The sequence below is a fragment of the Pangasianodon hypophthalmus genome, chromosome 29, assembly GCF_027358585.1.
Source record: "Pangasianodon hypophthalmus isolate fPanHyp1 chromosome 29, fPanHyp1.pri, whole genome shotgun sequence".
Taxonomy (NCBI): Eukaryota; Metazoa; Chordata; class Actinopteri; order Siluriformes; family Pangasiidae; genus Pangasianodon; species Pangasianodon hypophthalmus.
Window position 1 is genome coordinate 3,662,221 of NC_069738.1, and position 21,765 is coordinate 3,683,985.

General features: G+C 39.8%; 2 protein-coding genes across 5 annotated transcripts in view; both read right to left on the reverse strand.

The window, feature by feature from the left end:
* LOC128317690 (NACHT, LRR and PYD domains-containing protein 3-like) overlaps positions 1-13,382 on the reverse strand; it is a 28,577-nt gene extending 15,195 nt beyond the window's left edge. Inside the window, 6 exon segments of the mRNA XM_053231360.1 lie at positions 122-295; positions 4,614-4,808; positions 5,204-6,970; positions 7,224-7,277; positions 11,374-11,490; positions 12,038-13,382. Coding sequence (XP_053087335.1) covers positions 122-295; positions 4,614-4,808; positions 5,204-6,970; positions 7,224-7,277; positions 11,374-11,490; positions 12,038-12,090 — 2,360 coding nt within the window. The 5' untranslated portion in view covers positions 12,091-13,382.
* The window catches only part of LOC128317066 (NACHT, LRR and PYD domains-containing protein 12-like), a 215,553-nt gene that overhangs the window by 147,281 nt on the left and 46,507 nt on the right, over positions 1-21,765 (reverse strand). The window lies entirely within an intron of this gene.

A 21,765-nucleotide genomic window follows, 5' to 3' on the forward strand; every position in this document is an offset into this window, starting at 1 on the left:
AAATTTCATAGTAATTTTAGACATTGATGATGAACCTAAAACACCTCTGCTTCACTCTCACTATTAGAGAATTTGTCTTACTGAGGAGCAGGTCATGTGACTCTCAGAGAGATGATCTTACCTCAGTGTCTCCAGTTTACAGTGAGGATTCTCCAGTAGAGCAGAGAGACACTTCACTCCTGAGTCTCCTAGATTATTCCCAGACAGATACAGTTCTCTCAGGTGTGAGGGGTTTGATCTCAGAGCTGATGTCGGAGCAGCACAGCCTTCATTTGACACATCACAATAACACAACCTGTTGAGACACAATGACACATTCTTCATCAACAGATTTTCATCTTGGATTAATACTTGCATTAAAGTCGATGTGCATGTTATGTTGGACTGTTTCCCTTTGCTTGTCCAATCACAGAATATTATTAACACTGACCAATTATTACTGCTGTTATTGAGAATTACTGACATTAAGTGTACAAGAGGTGTAAAGGTGTTGCTGGTTTATGTTAAAAACCTGTTAAAAAACTTAATGTATCTTAATGTAAGTGCATTTCTTTATTGCTTTAATGCACAAGTGATAAGTTTAATGACTAATATATTTGTTCTGTAGACCAATCAGCCATAACGTTAAAACCACCTGCCTAACATTGTGTAGGTCCCCCTTGTGCCACCAAAACAGCTCTGACCTGTCAAGGCATGGACTCCACAAGACCTCTTAAGGTGTGCTGTGGTATCTGGCATCATAACGTTGGCAGCAGATCCTTTAAGTCCTATAAGTTGTGAAGTGGGGCCTCCCTGGATGGGACTTGTTTGTCCAGCACATCCCACAGATGCTCGACTGGACTGAGAGCTGGGGAATTTGGAGGTCAAGTCAACACCTTGAACACTTTGTCATGTTCCACACACTATTCCTGAACATATTTTGCAGTATGGAAGTGTGCATTATCCTCCTTAGGGAATACTGTTGCCATGAAGTGGTGTACTTGGTATGCAACAATGTTTAGGTAGGTGGTATGTGTGTAAGTGTAACAACCACATGAATGCCAGGACCCAAGTTTTCCTAGCAGGACATTGCCCAGAGCATCACACTGCCTCCGCCGGCTTGCCTTCTTCCCATAGTGCATCCTGGTGCCATCTCTTCCCCAGGTATGCAATGCACACACACCTGGCCATCCACATGTTGTAAAAGAAAACATGATTCATCAGACCAGGCCACCTTCTTCCACTGCTCCATTGTCCAGTTCTGATGCTCACGTGCCCATTGTAGGCACTTTCGGTGGTGTACAGGGGTCAGCATGGGCACTCTGCCGGTCTGTGGCTACGCAGGCCCATACACTGTGTGCAATTGTTTTCGACAATCATCCTTACAATATTTGTAAAATAAACCTGGCAACATTTATTGTACTAATAGTCAAAAGTCTACTCATTTCACCAACTAATATGTTTGAGATTTAATGAAAATATATGTGGATTACCTTAAAGTGTACACATAGGAATATTATTAAACATGTTGAAATACATATGTAATTATTTTGAAAATGCAACAAAAGGACATAAAGGAGACAAAGAATTTCTTGATAATGATTTGTGTCAGGGACAGTCGTGGGAAATGCAAAGTGCTTGGAGAAGCTACCTAAGGCTGTGTTCATGCACAAGGTCTTTTTTGAAGTGGTCAGCACCTGTTTTACATAATAATCCTATGGAGAAGACCATATTTTCAAAAAAGCACTGAGCTGCTTTTGGGATGCTCTCAAATACATTTTGGAACGGCACTTTTTTTTTCTTTTTTTTTTTTTAAATGAAAAAAATACTTTGACTGGCGGTTTTCATCAGACATTACGTGTGAACAAAGCCTAACTTTGTTTAGCCATGTTAGATGCTAACGTTAGTTCAGGGGAGGCATCTTTACTTTTATCGTTACGAGGTAACTAATTATCTTTGCTGGCTAACATAACTTAATTCAGTACGTGAATATCTACGTAAGTTAGCTAGGTTAGCAATTTCTTTAGTTGTAAAATAGGCTACATTAGCCTGCCTGCCTAATGCTATTGGTAACATCCACAAGAATTACTCCCTAACAAAAAAAAGTTTATACTTCATTTATTCTTTGTTGAGGCTTACCTTATCGATGGCTTGCAACTTGCTTATCAGAGTTGATGGTTGTAACTACCATCCCGAGGTGACGGTACAAAGAAATATCCAGTCAGCTGTTTGATTAGCTTGGAGATGGGCATCTGCCTCAGATCAAACACAAACGCTCGTCCAAACACTGATTGCTGATTGACCGGTCATTCCTGTTGCCAGCTTACCTTTCCGTTTTGAGATCAATCCACTTGTACGTTTTTTTTTTTGTCAACGTATACTCTCAGTGCTGTCTTTACACTCATTCTGATATGTCGCCTAAATACCTTTTTATGTTCATTCGGCTTAAGGAGCACCGCAAAAACACTTAGGTGCTGTGCCTATGTCTTTCTATGGTACAGAAAACCCTCCAGTAACTCTTCTGTGGGATCGGAACAGACGGCCTAGCCTTTGCCCCCATGCGCATCAACGAGCCTAGGGCACCCATGACCCTGTCACCGGTTCACCAGTTGTCCTTCCTTGGACCATGTTTGGTAGGCACTAACCACTGCATCCCAGGAACAGTCCATCACAATTTGGCCCTTGGCAAAGTCACTCAGATCCTTACGCTTGCCCATTTTTCTTGCTTCCAACACATCAACTTCGAGAACTGACCGTAAAACGGCTGCCTAATACAGTCAGGTCCGGAAGTATTTGGACAATGACAGAGTTTTTGTGATTTTGCCTTTATACACCACCACAATGGATTTGAAATAAAACAATCAAGATGTGCTCGAAGTGTAGACTTTCAGCTTTATTTTAAGAGGTTCCATAAAAATATGGCATTTACCATTTAGAAATTACAGGCATTTTAAGCAAAGTACTTCCATTTTCAGGGGCTCAAAGGTATTTGGACAATTGACTGACAAGAAGGTAATTGACCAGGTGCGGTCCATTCCCTCATTACTTCAAGACAAATGAAGCAGATAAAAGGTCTGCAGTTGATATCAGGTATTGAGTTGGCATTTGGCAGCTGTTCGACTGGAGCTACCAATATGAAGTCCAAGGAGATCTCAATGCAAGTGAAGGAGGCCATCATTAGGCTGAAAAAACAACATAAATCTATAAGAGAGATAGCAAAAAAAAAACAAAAACTTAGGTGTGGCCAAATTAACAGCTGGGTACATTCTTAAAAAGAAAGAAAGCACTGGTGAGCTCAACAACATTGAAAGGCCTGGAAGACCACGGAAGACAACTAAAGTGGATGATCGCAGAATCCTTTTCCTTGGTGAAGAAAAACCCCTTCACAACATCAACAGAAGTCAAGAATACTCTGGAGAAGGTAGGCGCATCATTGTCAAATTCTACAATCAAGAGACGCCTTCATGAATGTAAATACAGAGGGTTTACAACAAGGTGCAAACCACTGGTAACATTCAAGAACAGGAAAGCCTGATTAGACTTTGCCAGAAAAGTCTAAAAAAGCCTCCCATGTTCTGGAATAAGATTCTTTGGACTGATGAAACCAAGATTAACTTGGATCAGAATGATGGGAAGAGAAAAGTATGGTGAAAGAAAGGAACAGCTCATGATCCAAAGTATACCACATCATGTGTCAAACATGGTGGAGGCAGTGTTATGGCATGGGCGTGTGTGGCTGCCAATGGAACGGGCTCACTGGTGTTTACTGATGATGTGACAGCTGACAGAAGTAGCAAGATGAATTCTGAAGTGTATAGGGCTATACTCTCCTCACATTCAGCCAAATGCTACAAAATCGATAGGACGCCGCTTCACAGTGGAGGTGGATGATGACCCTAAACATACTGCGAAAGCAACTCAAGGCTTTTTGAAGGCAAAGAAATGGAATATTCTTCAATGGCCAAGTCAGTCGCCTGATCTCAACCCAACAGAGCATGCTTCTCACTTTCTGAAGACAAGACTGAAGGCAGAAAGACCCACAACAAGCAGCAACTGAAGGTGGCTACAGTGAAGGCCTGGCAAAGCATCTCCAGGGAGGAAACTCAGAATTTGAGTTTTGAGAACATGGGCTCCAGACTTCAGGCAGTCATTGACTGCAAAGGATTTTCATCCAAGTATTAAAATAATTGTAAATATAAAAATAATGTCACTTTGTCCAAATACCTTTGAGCCCCTGAAAATGGAGGTACTTTTCTGAAAATGGCTGTAATTCCTAAATGGTAAATGCCATATTTTTGTGGAAGCTCTTAAAATAAAGCGGAAAATCTACACTTTGATCACATCTTGATTGTTTTATTTCAAATCCATCGTGGTGGTGTATAAAGACAAAAATCACAAAAACTCTGTCATTGTCCAAATACTTCCGGACCTGACTGTATATCCCATGCCTTGACAGGTGCCACTGAAATGAGATAATCAATGTTAATCACTTCAACTGTGAGTGGTTTTATTGTTATGGCTGATCGGTGTATGTTCTACTGTTACAGCACATTTCAGCTGAAAAACAACACTGTATACAACTATTCACTGCAGCTTTTAGTGAGCTACTGTGACTCTCAGAGAGAAGATCTTACCAAAGTTTTTTCACTTTACAGTGAGGATTCTTCAGTAGAGCAGAGAGACTCTTCACTCCTGAGTCACCTAGTTTATTCCCAGACAGATCCAGTGTAGTCACAGTCAGATGCAGTTCTCTCAGATTGGAGGTTTCTGAGTTGAGCACTGAGGCCAGAGCTGACCAACTTCTTTCTTGAATTGTATCACACCTCATACTGAAGGAAATAATACATAATGAACTAACAATGATGCAAATTATCAAACAAGTCCTCAAAGCTTTCACTGCAACTTCTCAGTTTCAAAAGCACAAACATCAGTTAGACAAAATGCTTAAATGCTGTAATAATAAAAATTCACTGTCAGAGCTCAGATTTGGCTTGGCGGGAGTTTTCGGCTGCATGCATAAATACAGACACATTGTATAAACATGGAGTGTAAACTCCGGGACGTCAAAAGGAAAAGCAAGAGAGTCTGATCTAAAATGTTTATAAGAGGAGAAAGGAAAGGGTCTAAAGTGTCATGAAGAGTTAGATTCATCTGAACAGCTAATGCATTTGATTTGTTCTCTTAACACTGTAACAGTATAACAGTTAAATTCAGCTTTACTTACATTGCTTTCCTTGATGCTGCAATCACAGGCATCACCTTCACAACAACCTCATCTCTTATTTTATCTGTAGTGATATATTTACTCAGGTCAAATTCCTCCAGCTCCTGTGCTGAAGTCAGTAAGACAAACACCAGAGCAGACCACTGTGAAGAAGAGAGTTCACTTTGCTTTCCAGATTTCAAGTAGCATTGGATTTGTTTCACTAGAGAATTATCACCCAGTTCATTCAGACAGTGGAAAAGATTGATGGATTTCTCTATAGGAAGATCTCCACTGATCTTCTCTTTGATGTAGTGTACTGTTTTCCTCTTTACTGTCTGGGAGCAACTTCCTGTCTGTGTTACTAAGGCATGTAACAGTTTCTGATTGGACTCCAGCGAGAGACCCAGAAGAAAGCGGAGGAAAAGATCCAGATATCCAGTTTTAGTTTCTAAGGCCTGATCTACAGCACTCTTGTGGACATCTGAAATTGTCTTAAAGACCCGACTCTGTACAAGAACATTTCTCTTTTCCTTCATGAATGTCAGGTGCACATACAGAGCTGCAAGATGCTCCTGAATGCTCAGATGAACAAAGCAATACACTTTACTCTGGTGAAAGACAAACTCCTCTCTGAAGATCTGCGTACACACACCTGAGTACACTGCTGCTTCTGTCACATCAATGCCACACTCTCTCAGGTCTTCCTCATAAAAGATCAGGTTGCCTTTCTGCAGCTGCTGAAAAGCCAGGTGTCCCAGTTTGAGAAGCATTTCTTCATCACTCTCCTGCTTCTTTGAGTACTTTCCTCTTATGATTTTTGTCTGAATGATAAGGAAGTGTGTGTACATTTGAGTCAGAGTCTTGGGGATCTCTCCACTCTCTGCTTCACCCAACATTCTCTCTAGAACGGTGGCTGAAATACAGCAGAAGACTGGGATATGACACATGATGTAGAGGCTTCTTAATGACTTCAGGTGTGTGATGATCTTATTGGCCACGCTCTGATCACTGGTTCTCTTGCTCAAGTACTCCTCCTTCTGTGGGTCACTGAATCCTCGTATCTCTGTGACTCGATGGACATACTCAGAGGGGATTTGATCAGCTGCTGCTGGTCGGCAAGTGATCCAGATGAGAGCAGAGGGAAGTAGATTCCCTTTGATCAGGTTTATCAGCAGCACATGCAAAGATGCTGATTCATTTACATCACACACTCTCACTGTGTTCTGGAAATCCAGAGAAAAACGACACTCGTCCAATCCATCAAAAATGAACAGAACCTTTTCCAAACTGGACATTTCTTTTTCATTTGTTTCCTTAAAACAGACATGAAGGAGATCCATCAGACTCAGATTTTGGTCCTTCATCAAATTCAGCTCTCTGAAAGGAAGTGGAAATATGAGGTGGACGTCCTGATTTGCTTTCCCTTCAGCCCAGTCCAGAACGAACTTCTGGACAGAAACTGTTTTTCCGATGCCAGCGACTCCCTTCGTCAGCACAGTTCTGATGGGTTTGTCTTGTTCAGATAAGGTCTTAAAGATGTCATTGCATTTGATTGGTGTTTCCTCTGTTGTTCTCCTGGATGCTGCCTCGAGCCGTCTCACTTCATGTTCTTTATTGACGTCTCCACAGCCTCCCTCTGTGATATAGAGCTCTGTGTAGATCTCATTCAGGAGTGTTCGGGTTTCCTGGTTTATTATCACTCCATTTAAGCACTGAAATTTCTTCATCAGATTTAATTTGCACTTTTTCTGGAATTCATTTACAGCAGCAGATTCTAGGTCGTGTCTGTGCCAGGGTGAAGCAAGAAGACATATTGAAACATGGAGTCTAATTATTAGAGTTTAACATCACATTTTTTTATGACTGGTTAACACAGATAACCATTCTTTATTATGCTACCACTACACTGTAAAATGTATGTATTTGCCTTATTTGATTGTATGTTTTCTATAATCGAATCACGGAGGAAAAAAACTGCAGAGAGGTTTATAATACCAGCGTGTCAGTATCACAGTCATGTTGTTGGTTTTGATCTCACCCTGTAGCTGTGATGATGTTCTTTTCTCTTCTGTCTCCTGACTTCTGTAGAACACTGGGAACAAAAATTTTAGCTGTTAAAGACAATAACTTTAATCACTTTAATACTGTAGTCTAAATTTATCCCTAATTTTACTACAATAATTGTAGTAAATGTATTAATATTTGGAGGACACAGTGCTAAATACATCATCACCAACACTATGGACCAATAGATCAGAATTTCAGCTTTCATATCCTGATATTTACATCTAGATGTGTTAAACAACTTAGAACACATCCCCTTAGCTTTCAGGAAATGAAAGCTGAAATTCTGATCTGTTGTCACAAATTTATCTTTTGATCTCAAACTTAAATGTCTTCAATGTATAGCAAAGAGAAAAGAATTGGCCTTGCTGTTCCAGTACTTTCGGAGGGGACTGTAGTACTTTCCAGTACTTTCCGGTTGCTGACATCATAGTTATGCTCCGCTGGAGATAGTTTCTTTGACTAGAAAGCTACAGGATGGAGCTTGGGCTTGTCCCTGATTTGTTGTAAGAGGATGGCTCAGACTCCCATTTCGGAGGCATCTACCTCCACGATAAAGAGCTTGGATGGGTCAGGGTGCTTGAGAATGGGGGCCATGGTGAATGCGGTTTTAAGCTGTGTCAGGGCGTGTTTGGCAACAAGGTCCAGACCAGGCATTTCAGGATTCCACAGAGCATGGACTTCAAGGGGTGGGCTATGGAGCTAAAGCCACGAATGTAGCGCCAGTAGAAGTTAGCGAGGCCCAGAAATCTCTGCAGGTCTTTGATAGTTTGAGGCGAGGGCCAGTCAACAACGGCAGCTGCCTTAGACTGCGGGAAATAAAGGCAGAGAATATCGGTACTTGACAAAGCACTAGTTGAGACCTTGGTAATCGATACATGGTCTGAGGCTGCCCCCTTTCTTCTCCACAAAAAAGAAGCCAGCGGATGCGGGAGACGTGGATGGCCTGATATATCCTTGTTGGAGTGCCTCCCGGATGTACTCCTCCATAGCTTGTTGTTCAACCACTGATAGAGGGTAAATTCAGCTGTGAGGGGGAGCGGTTGCAGGAAGCAGCTTGATGGCACAATCATATGGACAATGTGGGGGTAGCCCACTGGCTTTAGCTTTGCTGAACACCTTTCTTAGGTCTTGATGCTCAGAAGGGATATTGACAGGAACAGGGCTCTCTACAGATGTGGCAGCCAGGGAAATTACAGTGGGCGTGACAGTATGGGGACCAGCGAGTGAGTTGCCTGTTGGACCAGGAAATGAGAGGGTTACGCTGTTCCAACCATGGGACGCCCAGGATTACAGAATGTTTGGCAGAGACTCTGACTAGCAGTGTGATGTGTTTGTTGTGGAGGGCGCCAATTTGGAGGGAAAGGGGCTGCGTGCGGTGCGTGATGCTTCCTCCCCCGATGGCCTGGATTTTCCTTGGGTGGAGTATTGGCAGAGTGGAGATATTGAGGCAGTTCACAGTGTCTTGGTCAGTGAAGTTCCCCACCAAACTAAAGTCAATTAAGGTTGTCAGAACCGAAAGCATGCCTGAGTATTCTACTATGGCAGGTAAAATAAAAGCTTGGTGAGATGAAAACTGGGTCTGACTCACCCTTTGTAAGAGGGGTGCAGAGGTGCCGCTGTTGCTGGTCTGGGTACACTGTCTGATGAGATGGTTAGCCTGACTGCACTAAAATCACCAGAACTCTCTGCGCCGCCGCTCCCTCTCCTCCTCCTGTGTCACTCAATGAATTTCCCTCCGCTTGTAGTGTACATCGGCTGTGGAGCAGGTGGTCAAGACGAATGGAGAGGTCTATGAGAGAGTCGAGAGTTAGCTGCTCATCGCAACGTGCTAGTTCCGTCAGGATCTCTGAATTTAGCCCGCTGTGAAATGCTGCCTTCAGAGCGGTGCTGTTCAATCCGCTCCCAGCCACTATGGTGCAAAACTCGAGGGTGTAGTCAGCTACTCAGCGTGAGCTTTGGACGATGGTTAGCAGCTGTTCCCCCATGTCCTTGCCCTCCGGCGAATGGTCGAAAACCCGATGAAACAGTTCAGTGAAGTGCTCATAGCCTTGCTCCCACACTGTAGTCACCCACTTCAGCATTCGGCCAAAACTGGACAAAATTTGGAGGAGGAGTAGCAAAAACGGCAGTTAGATGTAGGCATTTTTTAGCATGCGATTGTTACTTTTGACCAGTAGGTGGCACCAGCACAAAATTTGTTGCCTAGCCCCAGGTCATGGTCCTGAAGATGCCTAATAAGTTTTGTGTCAGTGCACAAAGGTATTGCTGATATACAGCCTCGCTTCCTGTTTGGCGGCTTCGCTGGTTGGATGGCCCATTACGGTCAAACCGTTCAGACTATTCAAAATTCTTTGATAACTTTTGTGAGGCTTACTCTGAAAATGAGGTGTGCCAAATCTGATGATGATTGGACAAAATTTGATCAGAATGTTCCTTAGACCCTCCCCAATCACACACTGCCAAATTGCACAACTTTTTACCAGACGGTTCTATGGACTGCCATAGACAACCTAGCCAGAAGAAGAAGAAGGAAAGGTAGCATAATAACAGGGTATCTACGCACCTTTGGTGCTTGGCCCCCTTATTATTATCCATCCATTTCCTGTACCGCTTATCCTACACAGGGTCACAGGGAGCCTGGAGCCTATCCCAGGGGACTCGGGGCACAAGGCAGGGGATACCCTGGATGGGGTGCCAACCCATCGCAGGGCACAATCACACACACCCATTCACACTCTAGGGACAATTTGGAAATGCCAATCAGCCTACAATGCATGTCTTTGGACTGGGGAGGAAACCAGAGTACCCAGAGAAAACCCCTGAAGCATGGGGAGAACTCCGCACACACGGGCCGATGCGGGAATCGAACACCCAACCCTGGGGGTGCGAGGCAAACATGCTAACCACTAAGAAATGCATATTAACATTTCTTGCTTTAGCATTTAAGACATTGCAATAACTGTATTAAGCCTGCGACTCACTGACATCACCAAACTGTTACATTCTTCTTTTGTGATGCTTTTCCAGTCTTTTATTGCAGCCTCTTTCAGTTGTTGTTTGTTTCGGGGAGTTTCCCTTCAGCCTCCCTTCAGTCTCTTCTTCAGGAGGTGAAAAGCATGCTCAATTGGGATAAGGTCTGGTGACTGACTTGGCCAGTCTAAAACCTTCCACTTTCTCCCCCCTGATAAAGTCCTTTGTTGAGATGGCAGTTTGTTTTGGATCATTGTTTTGCTGCATGATAAAGTTCCTCTTGATTAATTTGGATGCATTTCTCTGTAAATTGGCAGATAAAATGTTCCTGTAAACTTCTGAAATCATTCTGTTGCTACCATCTTGAGTTACATCATCAATAAAGATTAGTGAGCCTGTTCCAGAAGCAGCCATCCAAGCCCAAGCCATGACACTACCTCCACCATGCTTGACTGATGTTTGTCATCAGGTGCTGTTGTTTTTCTTGGCCAACCTGTTGCATGTCTGGTTGTTAGTACACCAGTTGTTTCTTTCTTTTTCAGGACATTTCAAATTGTTGTATTGGCTATGCCCAATGCTTGTGCAATGGCTCTGATCGATTTTGCCTCTTTTCTCAGATTCAAAATGGCTTGCTTTTCTCCCTTAGACAGCTCTCTGGTCTTCATGTAGGTTTATCATTTTTAGCAACAAATACAGTCTTCACAGGCGAAATCTAGATCTCAAACCAAGTGTTGATACTCTGAGATATTAATTCTTTCATGTATCAATTTAACAGTGCCCTGTTAAATAAATTTAACAGGGCACAGACAGGCAGCAAGAAACACCTATCAGTCACTTGTTCCAATATATTTGATCACTTGAAAAAAATGGGTGGGTTCAAACAAAAGGTGCCATGTTTTAAGTTGTTTAACACATCTAGATGTAAATATCAGGAAATGAAAGCTGAAATTCTGATCAATCATCTCATATTCACGTTTTGATCTCAAAACCAAATGTACTCAGTGTATATCAACAAAAAAAAAAGAATTGACCTTGCCATTCCAAAACCACGGAGGGGACTGTACATCCTTTACAGTTTTGACTGACTTGTTAATTTGACTTAATTTGCTCTAACAATGAACAGTGGAATCTACAGTCTTTGGTGGTTTTACCTGTGTGCACATGAGGGGTTTCCATGTTTAAAGTTCCGAGGAAGATCCATAGACACATCACTCTTCATGGAGACACAGCTGGGTGCTGATGAGTCTGATCTCTTTCTCTGGAGTTTTCTGTACGACATTATAGATTAGGCATGAGACAGATTTTCATTGTTTCAAAAATTGGGATACAAAATATTGGTGAGATGAATTTGTATTATATTGTATATTGCAATATTTCTGTTTATTCATTATATTTCTGTTTATATTCATTATGACCTCTGTCTCTTCTTACACACTAGGCAGCAGCAACAGAGGTAGCAGCATAGAGAGCGAGAAGTTTGTGAGTGGGAACCTAACTGCCTCGAAGCATACTTACTTAATACTCCACAGCCTTGTTTCATTTGGCCTGCTTGAACTTGGAAAAAATAACACTGAAACGTCTCGTAGTACACTGCTGCTAACCATTTTCAAATTGTCCAGTATTCACAGCAGATATCCAAAGTGTAGCCATCCAAAGATAGCTACCATAAACCTTGGTATGTATGTCTAGCATTTTTTCAAGTGGTCACAGCTAACGTTTTAGACTTACTATACATTTTTGTTAAGTTATACTTTTGATATACATATTTCAGATATGAACATTTAATGACTAAAATACTAGGACATGGTAGCTTACTGCTTTTTTGAGGGCGGGGTCACATTATCTGTGTCCAACTCAGGGGTCTCCATTTTTGAATATTAGTGTATGCACTGACAGCTCATGGATACACAGCTGAGTCCTGAAAACACAAATCTCTTCTGCTGGAATTACTTACATACCTAGAAAACACAAACATTTATGCAGTTAAAATTGGGAAAAAAAAATCTTTCACATTTCTGAACTACAGGAAATGTTGCTCCTTTGTGTTCTTGTGTTTACAGTGCTGAGTGATCGTTCAATATACTGGGACTGACCCCTCACATTCTAATCACCAAATCATTAATTCATTCATTTTCAGTTAGCACTTTATCAGGGTCATGGGGGATCTGGAGCCTCAGGAAAACACCCTGGATGGGACCAGAATATGTGATTCTAGACCTTATTTACCTCTACGTTAAGCATGTAATGAATTGGACATGTGAAAAGCTCCAAACTTAAGAAGCAGGAGGATTCATAGTAAGAGTAGTTTTGAAGATTATGCAGTGGTGTCATGCCATTTCTGTTCAAGAAGACAAGTCTGTCTGTGTGTGTGTGTATGTGTGTGTGTGTGTGTGTGTCCAGACAGGAGGTGAGGTGAACAGTTCAATAATCAGGGGAGGGAGACCTCTGCTATAGAGAGGAGTGTGAAGTGCAAGCAGGTCAGCTGTGACAACTTAACCAAAAAGGCCAAACCAGAAAGTAGCTAAAATCATTTGTAGTTAATAGAAGGGCTACTTTAAACCTAATACCACTTTCTCTTTACCAACATTACATGGGATTTTAGTTTGAATAAATTTACAATTCTGAACCACTTAGACATGGCAACTTGTTTTATGAACCAGACTTTATTCTATTAACTAGTCCAGCTCAAGTGCTCCCTGACAGACACATGAACAAACCAATAATAACCCAGAGTAGGCAGCTCCTTGGCTTAAGGTTCCTCCTCGTTTTCTCTGGCAACAGCATGGCTAAGAACATGGAGAAGTTGTTGCCTAAAAATTTCAACATCAGTTAAATGGAACTGCTGGAATTTACAGAACAGACACGGTGAAAACAAAACATGCTATGGCAAGATTGGCATATTGAGGAAACATGATGAATTTGTTTAACCACAAAGAAAGCACCCTAAAGAGTGTGTGCTGAAATCCAGATCACACAGAGAGCACATGAGTGTAACAGCACCACAGCCAGAAATAGAAACAGGGCTGAAGCAAACGACAATAATAAATGCATTTGAAAAAGGAACTCCTTATGAGAAAACACTGATCACTGATACCATGACATTGCACATGGCTAAGTATATAATAGAATTAAAAAGGTCAAAAACAACCATCTTAAGCAACTTTTAAAAATTACCTGATCCTCGTTACGTCTTACTGAGGCTCAAATATTTTTTCTAACACCTCCATTCCTCATCTGGACACAGAATCGCAAGAAAAGTGCAACAAAAACAAAACAATAAAATACAAAATGCTTATTTAAAAATATTAAAATGTAAACAAACTCAGCTAAAGCATGCTTTACGTATTTTCATTTTAGGAATAATTATTTACATTCTGCTGTTAAGTGCACTTTACGAAAAGTTGTCTGAAAAGGTACTTTGGCCTAAGGTGTAGGTGTCTGTAATTGGTTATGGTTCCTTGTAAAGGAAAATTTACCTCAAAAGGGAAATTAGTTTGTTTGCTCTGCTCAGTAATTTGCAAAGTAGTCTTAAAAACCAACAGGAAAAAAATGTCATGATAATATTGCTGATCGTGATCCAGCCTGAAAAATCTTGATATGATGTTTTTGCCAGATCGCCCACCCCTAGCCTGAAGCAACTGTAACTATTCCAAAGTTACCATGTTAAATTATACTTCATTTTGTTTTAATGAATTAATTAGCACTGTAGGCCAACTTCTCCACATTTACTAGCAGCTGAGTTTAAATGGCTAATTTCTGTCCAGTAAAAGTGATGCAAGCTGTCCTCCTCGTATTAGATTCCCTCACTGACTGAAACTTACCACTTTTGAGCTTTTCAGTCCATCAAAGTCCCATTAATGTTTAAATCACCAGATAATGTGATGAAGGAAAACACAGGTTTTATATTCCTCATATTATTTCTGCTGTGAGAAACTAATAAACAGCACATGACGAGCTGGAAATAAAATGTTTTACATAGCTAAATTCCCCTTTCTTTCTTTCTTTCTTTCTTTCTTGAGAGCAATTGTAACATGGCAAAGCAATTTCCCCCTGGGATTAATAAAGTTCTTTCAATCTTGAATCTTGAATCTTGAAACACTTTGCATGTTTAATTACTGAGAAATGGAAGAGAGAAACTCGAATAAATAACACACTCCCGAGAAACAGCAGCTGATAACAGAAGATTTCAGTTCCACTGAAGTGACGCAGTTTTACTGCTGTTTCTACACGAGGTCAGTAAAATATAAAGTTGTTTTTGTTAAAGAAATAACTCACTTTCAGTCAGCAGTCCCAGTGACATTAATATCACCGTTTCTGCCTGGTGTTGAAGTTTATTTACTTTTCCAACAGCAACAAAATGGAGTCGAGGCTGAGGGACAAAACTGATTCACTACGAATGATGTGTCGTTCAGGGAACGAATCGACTCTTTGAGTCGGCTCATTTGGATGAATTTTAACTTGAGAAAACAAACAATGAAATTAAAATCTCTCTCGCTCATCTCTTTCATCTCTCTCATTTCTATCTCATCTCTTTCTCAGCTCTCTCTCTCTTTCATCTCTCTCCCATCTCTCTCTCATCTCTCTCATCATGTGTGTGTGTGTGTGTGTGTGTGTGTGTGTGTGTGTGTGTGTGTGCGCGCGTGTGTGTGTAATGTGTTCCTCAGTTTCTCTCTGTATTAAAAACCTTAGCATTGCACCTGGAAATCACTTTTTGGGTCTCATTATTTATATAAATCTAACAAAAGTTAATTACTAATGATGTAGTCATTACAGATTTTCTCTTCCTGATGTATCAACACATCCACTCAGAAATGACACAGATAATTAAATCACAGTGTTTTGATGTGACATGGTGGAGCTAATTCTCATAATACCTTAATAGGAGGCATGAACGAATAACACTGCTGTGCTAATAATGAATAAAAGTCCATAGAGGCCACTGAGCATTATGCAGATATCATAACATTGCTTTATATGGTTTAAATTTAGTTATGTTTCATCATTACCTGAAATTACATAAAAACAATAAGGACCCCTGTTTTATATTTAAAGGAGAATCACAATCAGAAGTCTGGGAGGATTTCTGCTCTGGCCTGATTGGCTAAACACAATGTGAATGTGCTCATTTGCATAAACTCGAGGTCTGATTAACTTTTGAGTCAGATTTCACTGTGAACTAGTGAGTGGATGCATGCCATACCAACATGTGGTCTAACAGTTGTTTGTTTGGTCCTTAAAAAAAAAAAGATATGGGGGGGGGGGGGGGGGGGGGGGGGCTCAAAGTGTCTTCGGATATGTCAATTCCCAACTCTCCTATCCATTCTGTTTTGATCTTCTCTAGTGATATATTTTGGAATGTCATAATTAAGTTATATATTTTGGAAATGAGGCCCTTGAGGTGTATAGGGGTCTTAAGAACCAAGTCCAATCCTGATTCAGAGGGCATTTGAGGAAACACAGAGCAATGGGCCTGAATAAAGTGACGAACCTGAAGATATCGAAAAAATCTGACTTTTGAACATTAAATTTTTAATCAGATCATTGTAATTAGCAAAAATATTATCAATGAAAAAGTCACTACATTTAACTATGCCCAAGTCCTGCCATTGCTTGAAAGTAGCATCTAGCTTGGCAGCTGGGAAAGATGATTATTACATATGGGGGTTTCCAAGGAAAAGTCAGTGAGTTGAAATGCTTGTCTAAACTGATTATATATTTTGAGAGTCAAAACTACAACTGGACTTGAGGAAAACTGCGATGGTGAGAATGGTGACTTCATTGTAATCAGCACCGCCAGTGATGTTGATTTGCAAGATTTAGCCTCCGCTTCACACCATTCTGTATGTGGGGACTGAAACCAATAAACAACTTTTTGTAAATTTGCTGCCCAATAATAATTTAGCAAATTTGGGAGAGCCAGTCCTCCATCCTTTTTAGGTCTTTCAAGAAACTCTCTGCGTATTCTTGGCTTTTTGCCCCCCCATATAAAGGAAGACAGCAACCTATTGGTTGACTGAAAAAAGGACTTTGGCAAGAAAATTGGAAGACTCTGAAACAAATACAATAATCTGGGTAATACATTCATTTTAACACAGTTGATTTTACCAGCTAAAGACAAATATATAACACTCCACCGTTGGAAATCTTTTTTTAAGTAAGGGATTAATATTTGCTTTAAACAGATCAGTGTATGAACGAGTAATATTTATTCCTAAGTATTTAAATCATGATTTTGATATACAAAAGGGCAAGTATGTATCTGTAATCTGATCTGCCATATGATTTATAGGGAAGCATATACTTTTAGAGAAGTTTAATTTATAACCTGAAAAGTACCCGTACTCTTTTAATATTTTCACAACTTCAGAGACACATGACAGTGGGTCAGTTATATATAATAACAGATCGTCAGCATATAGAGAGGCTTTATACTCTACACCCATTCGTTTAACACCACGAATAGACTGTGATGATCTGACTACTGATGATAATGGCTCTATAGCCAAAATAAATAGCAAAGGGCTAAGGGGGCATCACTTCAGGATTACTCTCTGATGCAGGAGAATGCACAACATTAAGAAGTTTCCTAATATTAGTGAAGGAGTGGCACCCTTTTATGAAGCCTGTCTGGTCTTGTGAAATAATATCTGGTATTATATACTCTATTCTAAAGGCCAGTACTTTAGATAAAATTTTAACGTCTACATTTAGTAAGGAAATAGGTCTATAAGAACTACAGTCAAGGGCATCTTTATCTGGCTTCAGGAGAACTGTGATATGGGCCTGCGTAAGACTTGATGGCAGTTTTGATTGATCAAGAGAGTGATTGAACATATTAAGAAGCAAAGGGGACAGTTGTAAGGAAACCTTTTTATAAAACCCGACGGGAAATCTGTCTGGTCCCGGAGCTTTACCACTCTGCATGGCTCTGATTGAATCCTCTATCTCTTGAAGTTGTAGTGGTTTATCAAGATTACTCTTATGATCTAATTTAACTGTGGGTAGGTTAACATTAGCCAAAAATGTTGACATGAAAGAGTCATCATGTGGAAATTCTGAACTGTACAGATCTGAATAATATTTATGAAAAATAGAATTAATTTCCTGGGGATCTACTGTAGTTTCTTGAGATGTTTTCCTAATCTTTGGAATAAGCCGAGATGCTGATTTACTTTTTAACTGTTGAGCAAGAAGACGGCCTGCCTTTTCGCCGTGTTCGTAAAACCTGGCATGGGCAAAAACTAAATCACGTTCTGTTTTTTCTGTTGATAATAAATCATATTTTGTCTTAAGACAAAGTTTTTCTCTATGTAGTTCTGCCATTGAGGCCTTAGCATACTGATGGTCAGTGTTCTGTATAGATTCAGTTTCTCCTGTGTTTTTTTCCTTTCTTTATTCCATGAGGCAGAGAACGATGTTATTTCTCCCCTTATTACAACCTTAAATGTCTCCCATAATAGTGATGGTGATATAGAATCTGTTTTATTAGTTAGTAGAAAATTGTCAATCACACAAGATATGAATTGGCAAAAGTTTGCATCTGAAAGTAAAGTTGTGTTTAGCCTCCATACTGGCCGTGTTGGGTAGTTATAAGAAAAACAAATATCAAGAATTACGGGGACAATAGCAGAGTATTCTATGTTTTTTATTGCCGGGATAAGCCTTTTATCAGTAAAGAAATAATCTATCCTTGAGTACATCTGATAGACATGTGAAAAGGAAGAGAATACTTTTTTATCAGGAAAAAACCTCCATGGATCCACACAGCCAATTTGAGTCATATATCCAGCAAAAATCTGAGACATTTTTAAAAGAGGTACAGTTTTAGGGTTGGAACGATCCATAGCTGTATCCATCACGGAATTCAAATCCCCACCAAATATAAGATGGTAAGTGTTTAAATCTGGTAACAAGGAAGGTATTTTTTTCACAAAATTAACGTCATCCCAGTTGGGTGCGTAGACACTGACCAGGACTACTGGTGTGCTGAAAAGATGGCCAGATACAATAATGTACCGCCCTTGGGGATCTGAAATCGTTCCAGATGCAGTAAATTGTACTCTTTTATGAATTATAATGGCTGCACCTCTAGCCCTATGGTTAAAGCGAGAGTGGTAAACCTGGCCAACCCAAGTTTTTCTAAGTCGGTTATGATCTTCAATGCGTAGGTGTGTTTCCTGTAGAAAGGCTATTTCTGTTTTTAGTCTCTTAATATGCGTAAATATGCGAGTTCTTTTCACTGGTCCATTTAACCCTCTAACATTCCAGCTAACAAAGCGTACTGCTGACCCTCCGGTACTTTTCACTTTATTGTCCATATCTGCCATTATTTATCAACAACTGTCTGTGTGCCCAAATATTGTATCCACAATAAGATGTATCCTCTGTCTGTGACTGGGAGGAGGGAGAGGGGAGGGGAGGAAAAGGAAAAAACAAACAAAAAAAAAACCCAGCAAATAGTAAACCTTGATAAACAACCAAAACTATAATACATTCTAGATTTGTCCATTGAACGAAGACAAACCACAGCTCACAACAATCTCTCAGCTCCGGATAATCCAAGTCCATATACGTTTCATTCTTTTCCCCAGAGCTCCCGAAGTAATCAAAGTTAAGCATAAAATGCAAATTCAAGCATACAAATAAGTGTATAAACAGGCCTGAAGCGCTATTAATAAATACAGTACTGCATAATAACAAATAAGTGTATAAGCAGATCTGAAGCGCTATTAATAAATACAGTACTGCATAATAACAAATAAGTGTATAAACAGACCTGAAGCGCTATTAATAAATACAGTACTGCATAATAACAAATAAGTGTATAAGCAGACCTGAAGCGCTATTAATAAATACAGTACCGCATAATAACAAATAAGTGTATAAGCAGACCTGAAGCGCTATTAATAAATACAGTACCGCATAATAACAAATAAGTGTATAAACAGATCTGAAGCGCTATTAATAAATACAGTACTGCATAATAACAAATAAGTGTATAAACAGGCCTGAAGCACTATTAATAAATACAGTACTGCATAATAACAAATAAGTGTATAAGCAGATCTGAAGCGCTATTAATAAATACAGTACTGCATAATAACAAATAAGTGTATAAACAGATCTGAAGCGCTATTAATAAATACAGTACCGCATAATAACAAATAAGTGTATAAACAGGCCTGAAGCACTATTAATAAATACAGTACTGCATAATAACAAATAAGTGTATAAGCAGATCTGAAGCGCTATTAATAAATACAGTACTGCATAATAACAAATAAGTGTATAAACAGATCTGAAGCGCTATTAATAAATACAGTACTGCATAATAACAAATAAGTGTATAAACAGATCTGAAGCGCTATTAATAAATACAGTACTGCATAATAACAAATAAGTGTATAAACAGATCTGAAGCGCTATTAATAAATACAGTACCGCATAATAACAAATAAGTGTATAAACAGATCTGAAGCGCTATTAATAAATACAGTACTGCATAATAACAAATAAGTGTATAAACAGATCTGAAGCGCTATTAATAAATACAGTACTGCATAATAACAAATAAGTGTATAAACAGATCTGAAGCGCTATTAATAAATACAGTACTGCATAATAACAAATAAGTGTATAAACAGATCTGAAGCACTATTAATAAATACAGTACCGCATAATAACAAAACTCTAGACGCAAGACATCAATTTTTTGCCAATCTACAGTGGAGTTGTTCATCATGAATACGATTGAATGGTCTGTAAATTAGCTCAGCTAAATAAAGTGCATTGTGTGATATAGCAGACCAATCACTGAAAGTGTTTTAAACCTTATCATATATAAAGTCAATGACATATTCAATGAATGAAAATAAGGCGTCAAGGAAGAGACATATAAATCACCCTAAAACAGAAGGTGCACACCTATTGCTTGAAGTTAGACCTAATATTCAGGATCTAGGATCAAGAATATAACCAATGAATTATAAAAAATAAGGCATTGCATTTATCCTCACAGAGAAAAACCTATAAACCCCTCTAAAACAGAAAGTGCACTTAGAAACAGGGGTGTCCTGAAAAGGCTTTTCCAGTTATCATGGTGTCTCAGGCCTGCCTAAAAGTCAACATGTCTCTTCTGTAATTCACAATATGGTTGCAATGATACCAGGAGTTATTCACGTGTAGCAATCCGCTGAGTAAAACTGCTGAGCTTCCTCAGGCGTATTGAAGAGGAATGTCTCGTCCTCATGATGAACTCGTAGTCGTGCTGGATGAAGCAACTGGAATCGCACATTCTTCTGATACAGCAGCTGTTTGCCGTTTTTAAATGTGGCGCGCTTTCTGGCGAGATCGGCGGAGATGTCTGAATAGATTCTCAAAGTCGAGCCCTTGTATTTTGCCTCATTCTGTCTGGCCCATCTTAGCGCTTTCTCCTTCTCCTGCAATGTGTGAGAACATAGAGCCAGTGGCCGGGGAGCTCGACCTTCCTGTGGTTTTGGACCCAGTGATCGGTGTCCTCGTTCTAGCTCGGGAGGCTTTTCAAAACCTTCCTGACCCACGACTTCCATTAGCATCTCGGACACGAGCTTGACAGTAGACTGGCCTTTCTCGCTGTTTCTCTCTGGAACGTTTAAAATCCGGAGATTTGCTCTCCGTGACCGGTTTTCCAAGTCATCAACTCCATCCATAAGCGTCGCGTTTTGCTCTTGAAGAGTTTTGATAGCTTTTTCCGAAAACTTCCCGCTCGCGAGTGTCTCTGTGGCGCACAGGCGGGACTGAAAACTAGCCAATGTCTCTGTTAAAGCGTTCACCGATGTCTGAAGCGGCACCATGGCCTCTTGAATCAGAGCTGAGATTCTTCTTTTATCGAAGCTCGTTGCTTTGTTAACTCCGTTACTAGCTGGCTCATAGAGACTCCGTCGTTATCTGCAGGGATTTCTTCACATTTCCCTGCGCTAGCCATCGTTGCTAATTTGCTAGCTGTGCTGGTTGTCGTTGTTGGCGGGACATTTACTGCTGATTTGTTCTTGCTCATCTTGCTGTATCAGTGCGATTGCACTAAGCACTGTTTTAACACTTATAAAAACGTTTTGATTACTTAAATGACACTATTAAAGCATATACATCATCTAGCTCTAGTCTTTCTACATTCCACCTCTGAAACTTAATAACTTGCTTTTCCTCACTTTAGCATTTAGCAAAGTATTTGTCATTACTAATTACAGATTTGTACTGGCATATTACTTTTAGATTATTTAAATGATTTTTTGCACTTTTTTAAAAATTAGATATTAATTTAATATTAAATCTACATACTGTCACTGCTCTTATTTACTGCATTTTTTTTTTTTTGTAATAATCTATTTTACTGTTTTATTTTTGGCCAACTTTTTTTTTTTTTTTTTTTACATCAGTCAGTAAAACACTTTGAGCTGCATTAGAAATGTATGAAAGGTGTTTTATAAATAACGTTCCTTGTTATTAGTATCACTTTGTTTTTGTTTTTTTTGTTTTTTTTGAGAATTTGAATTTCATAGAATAAT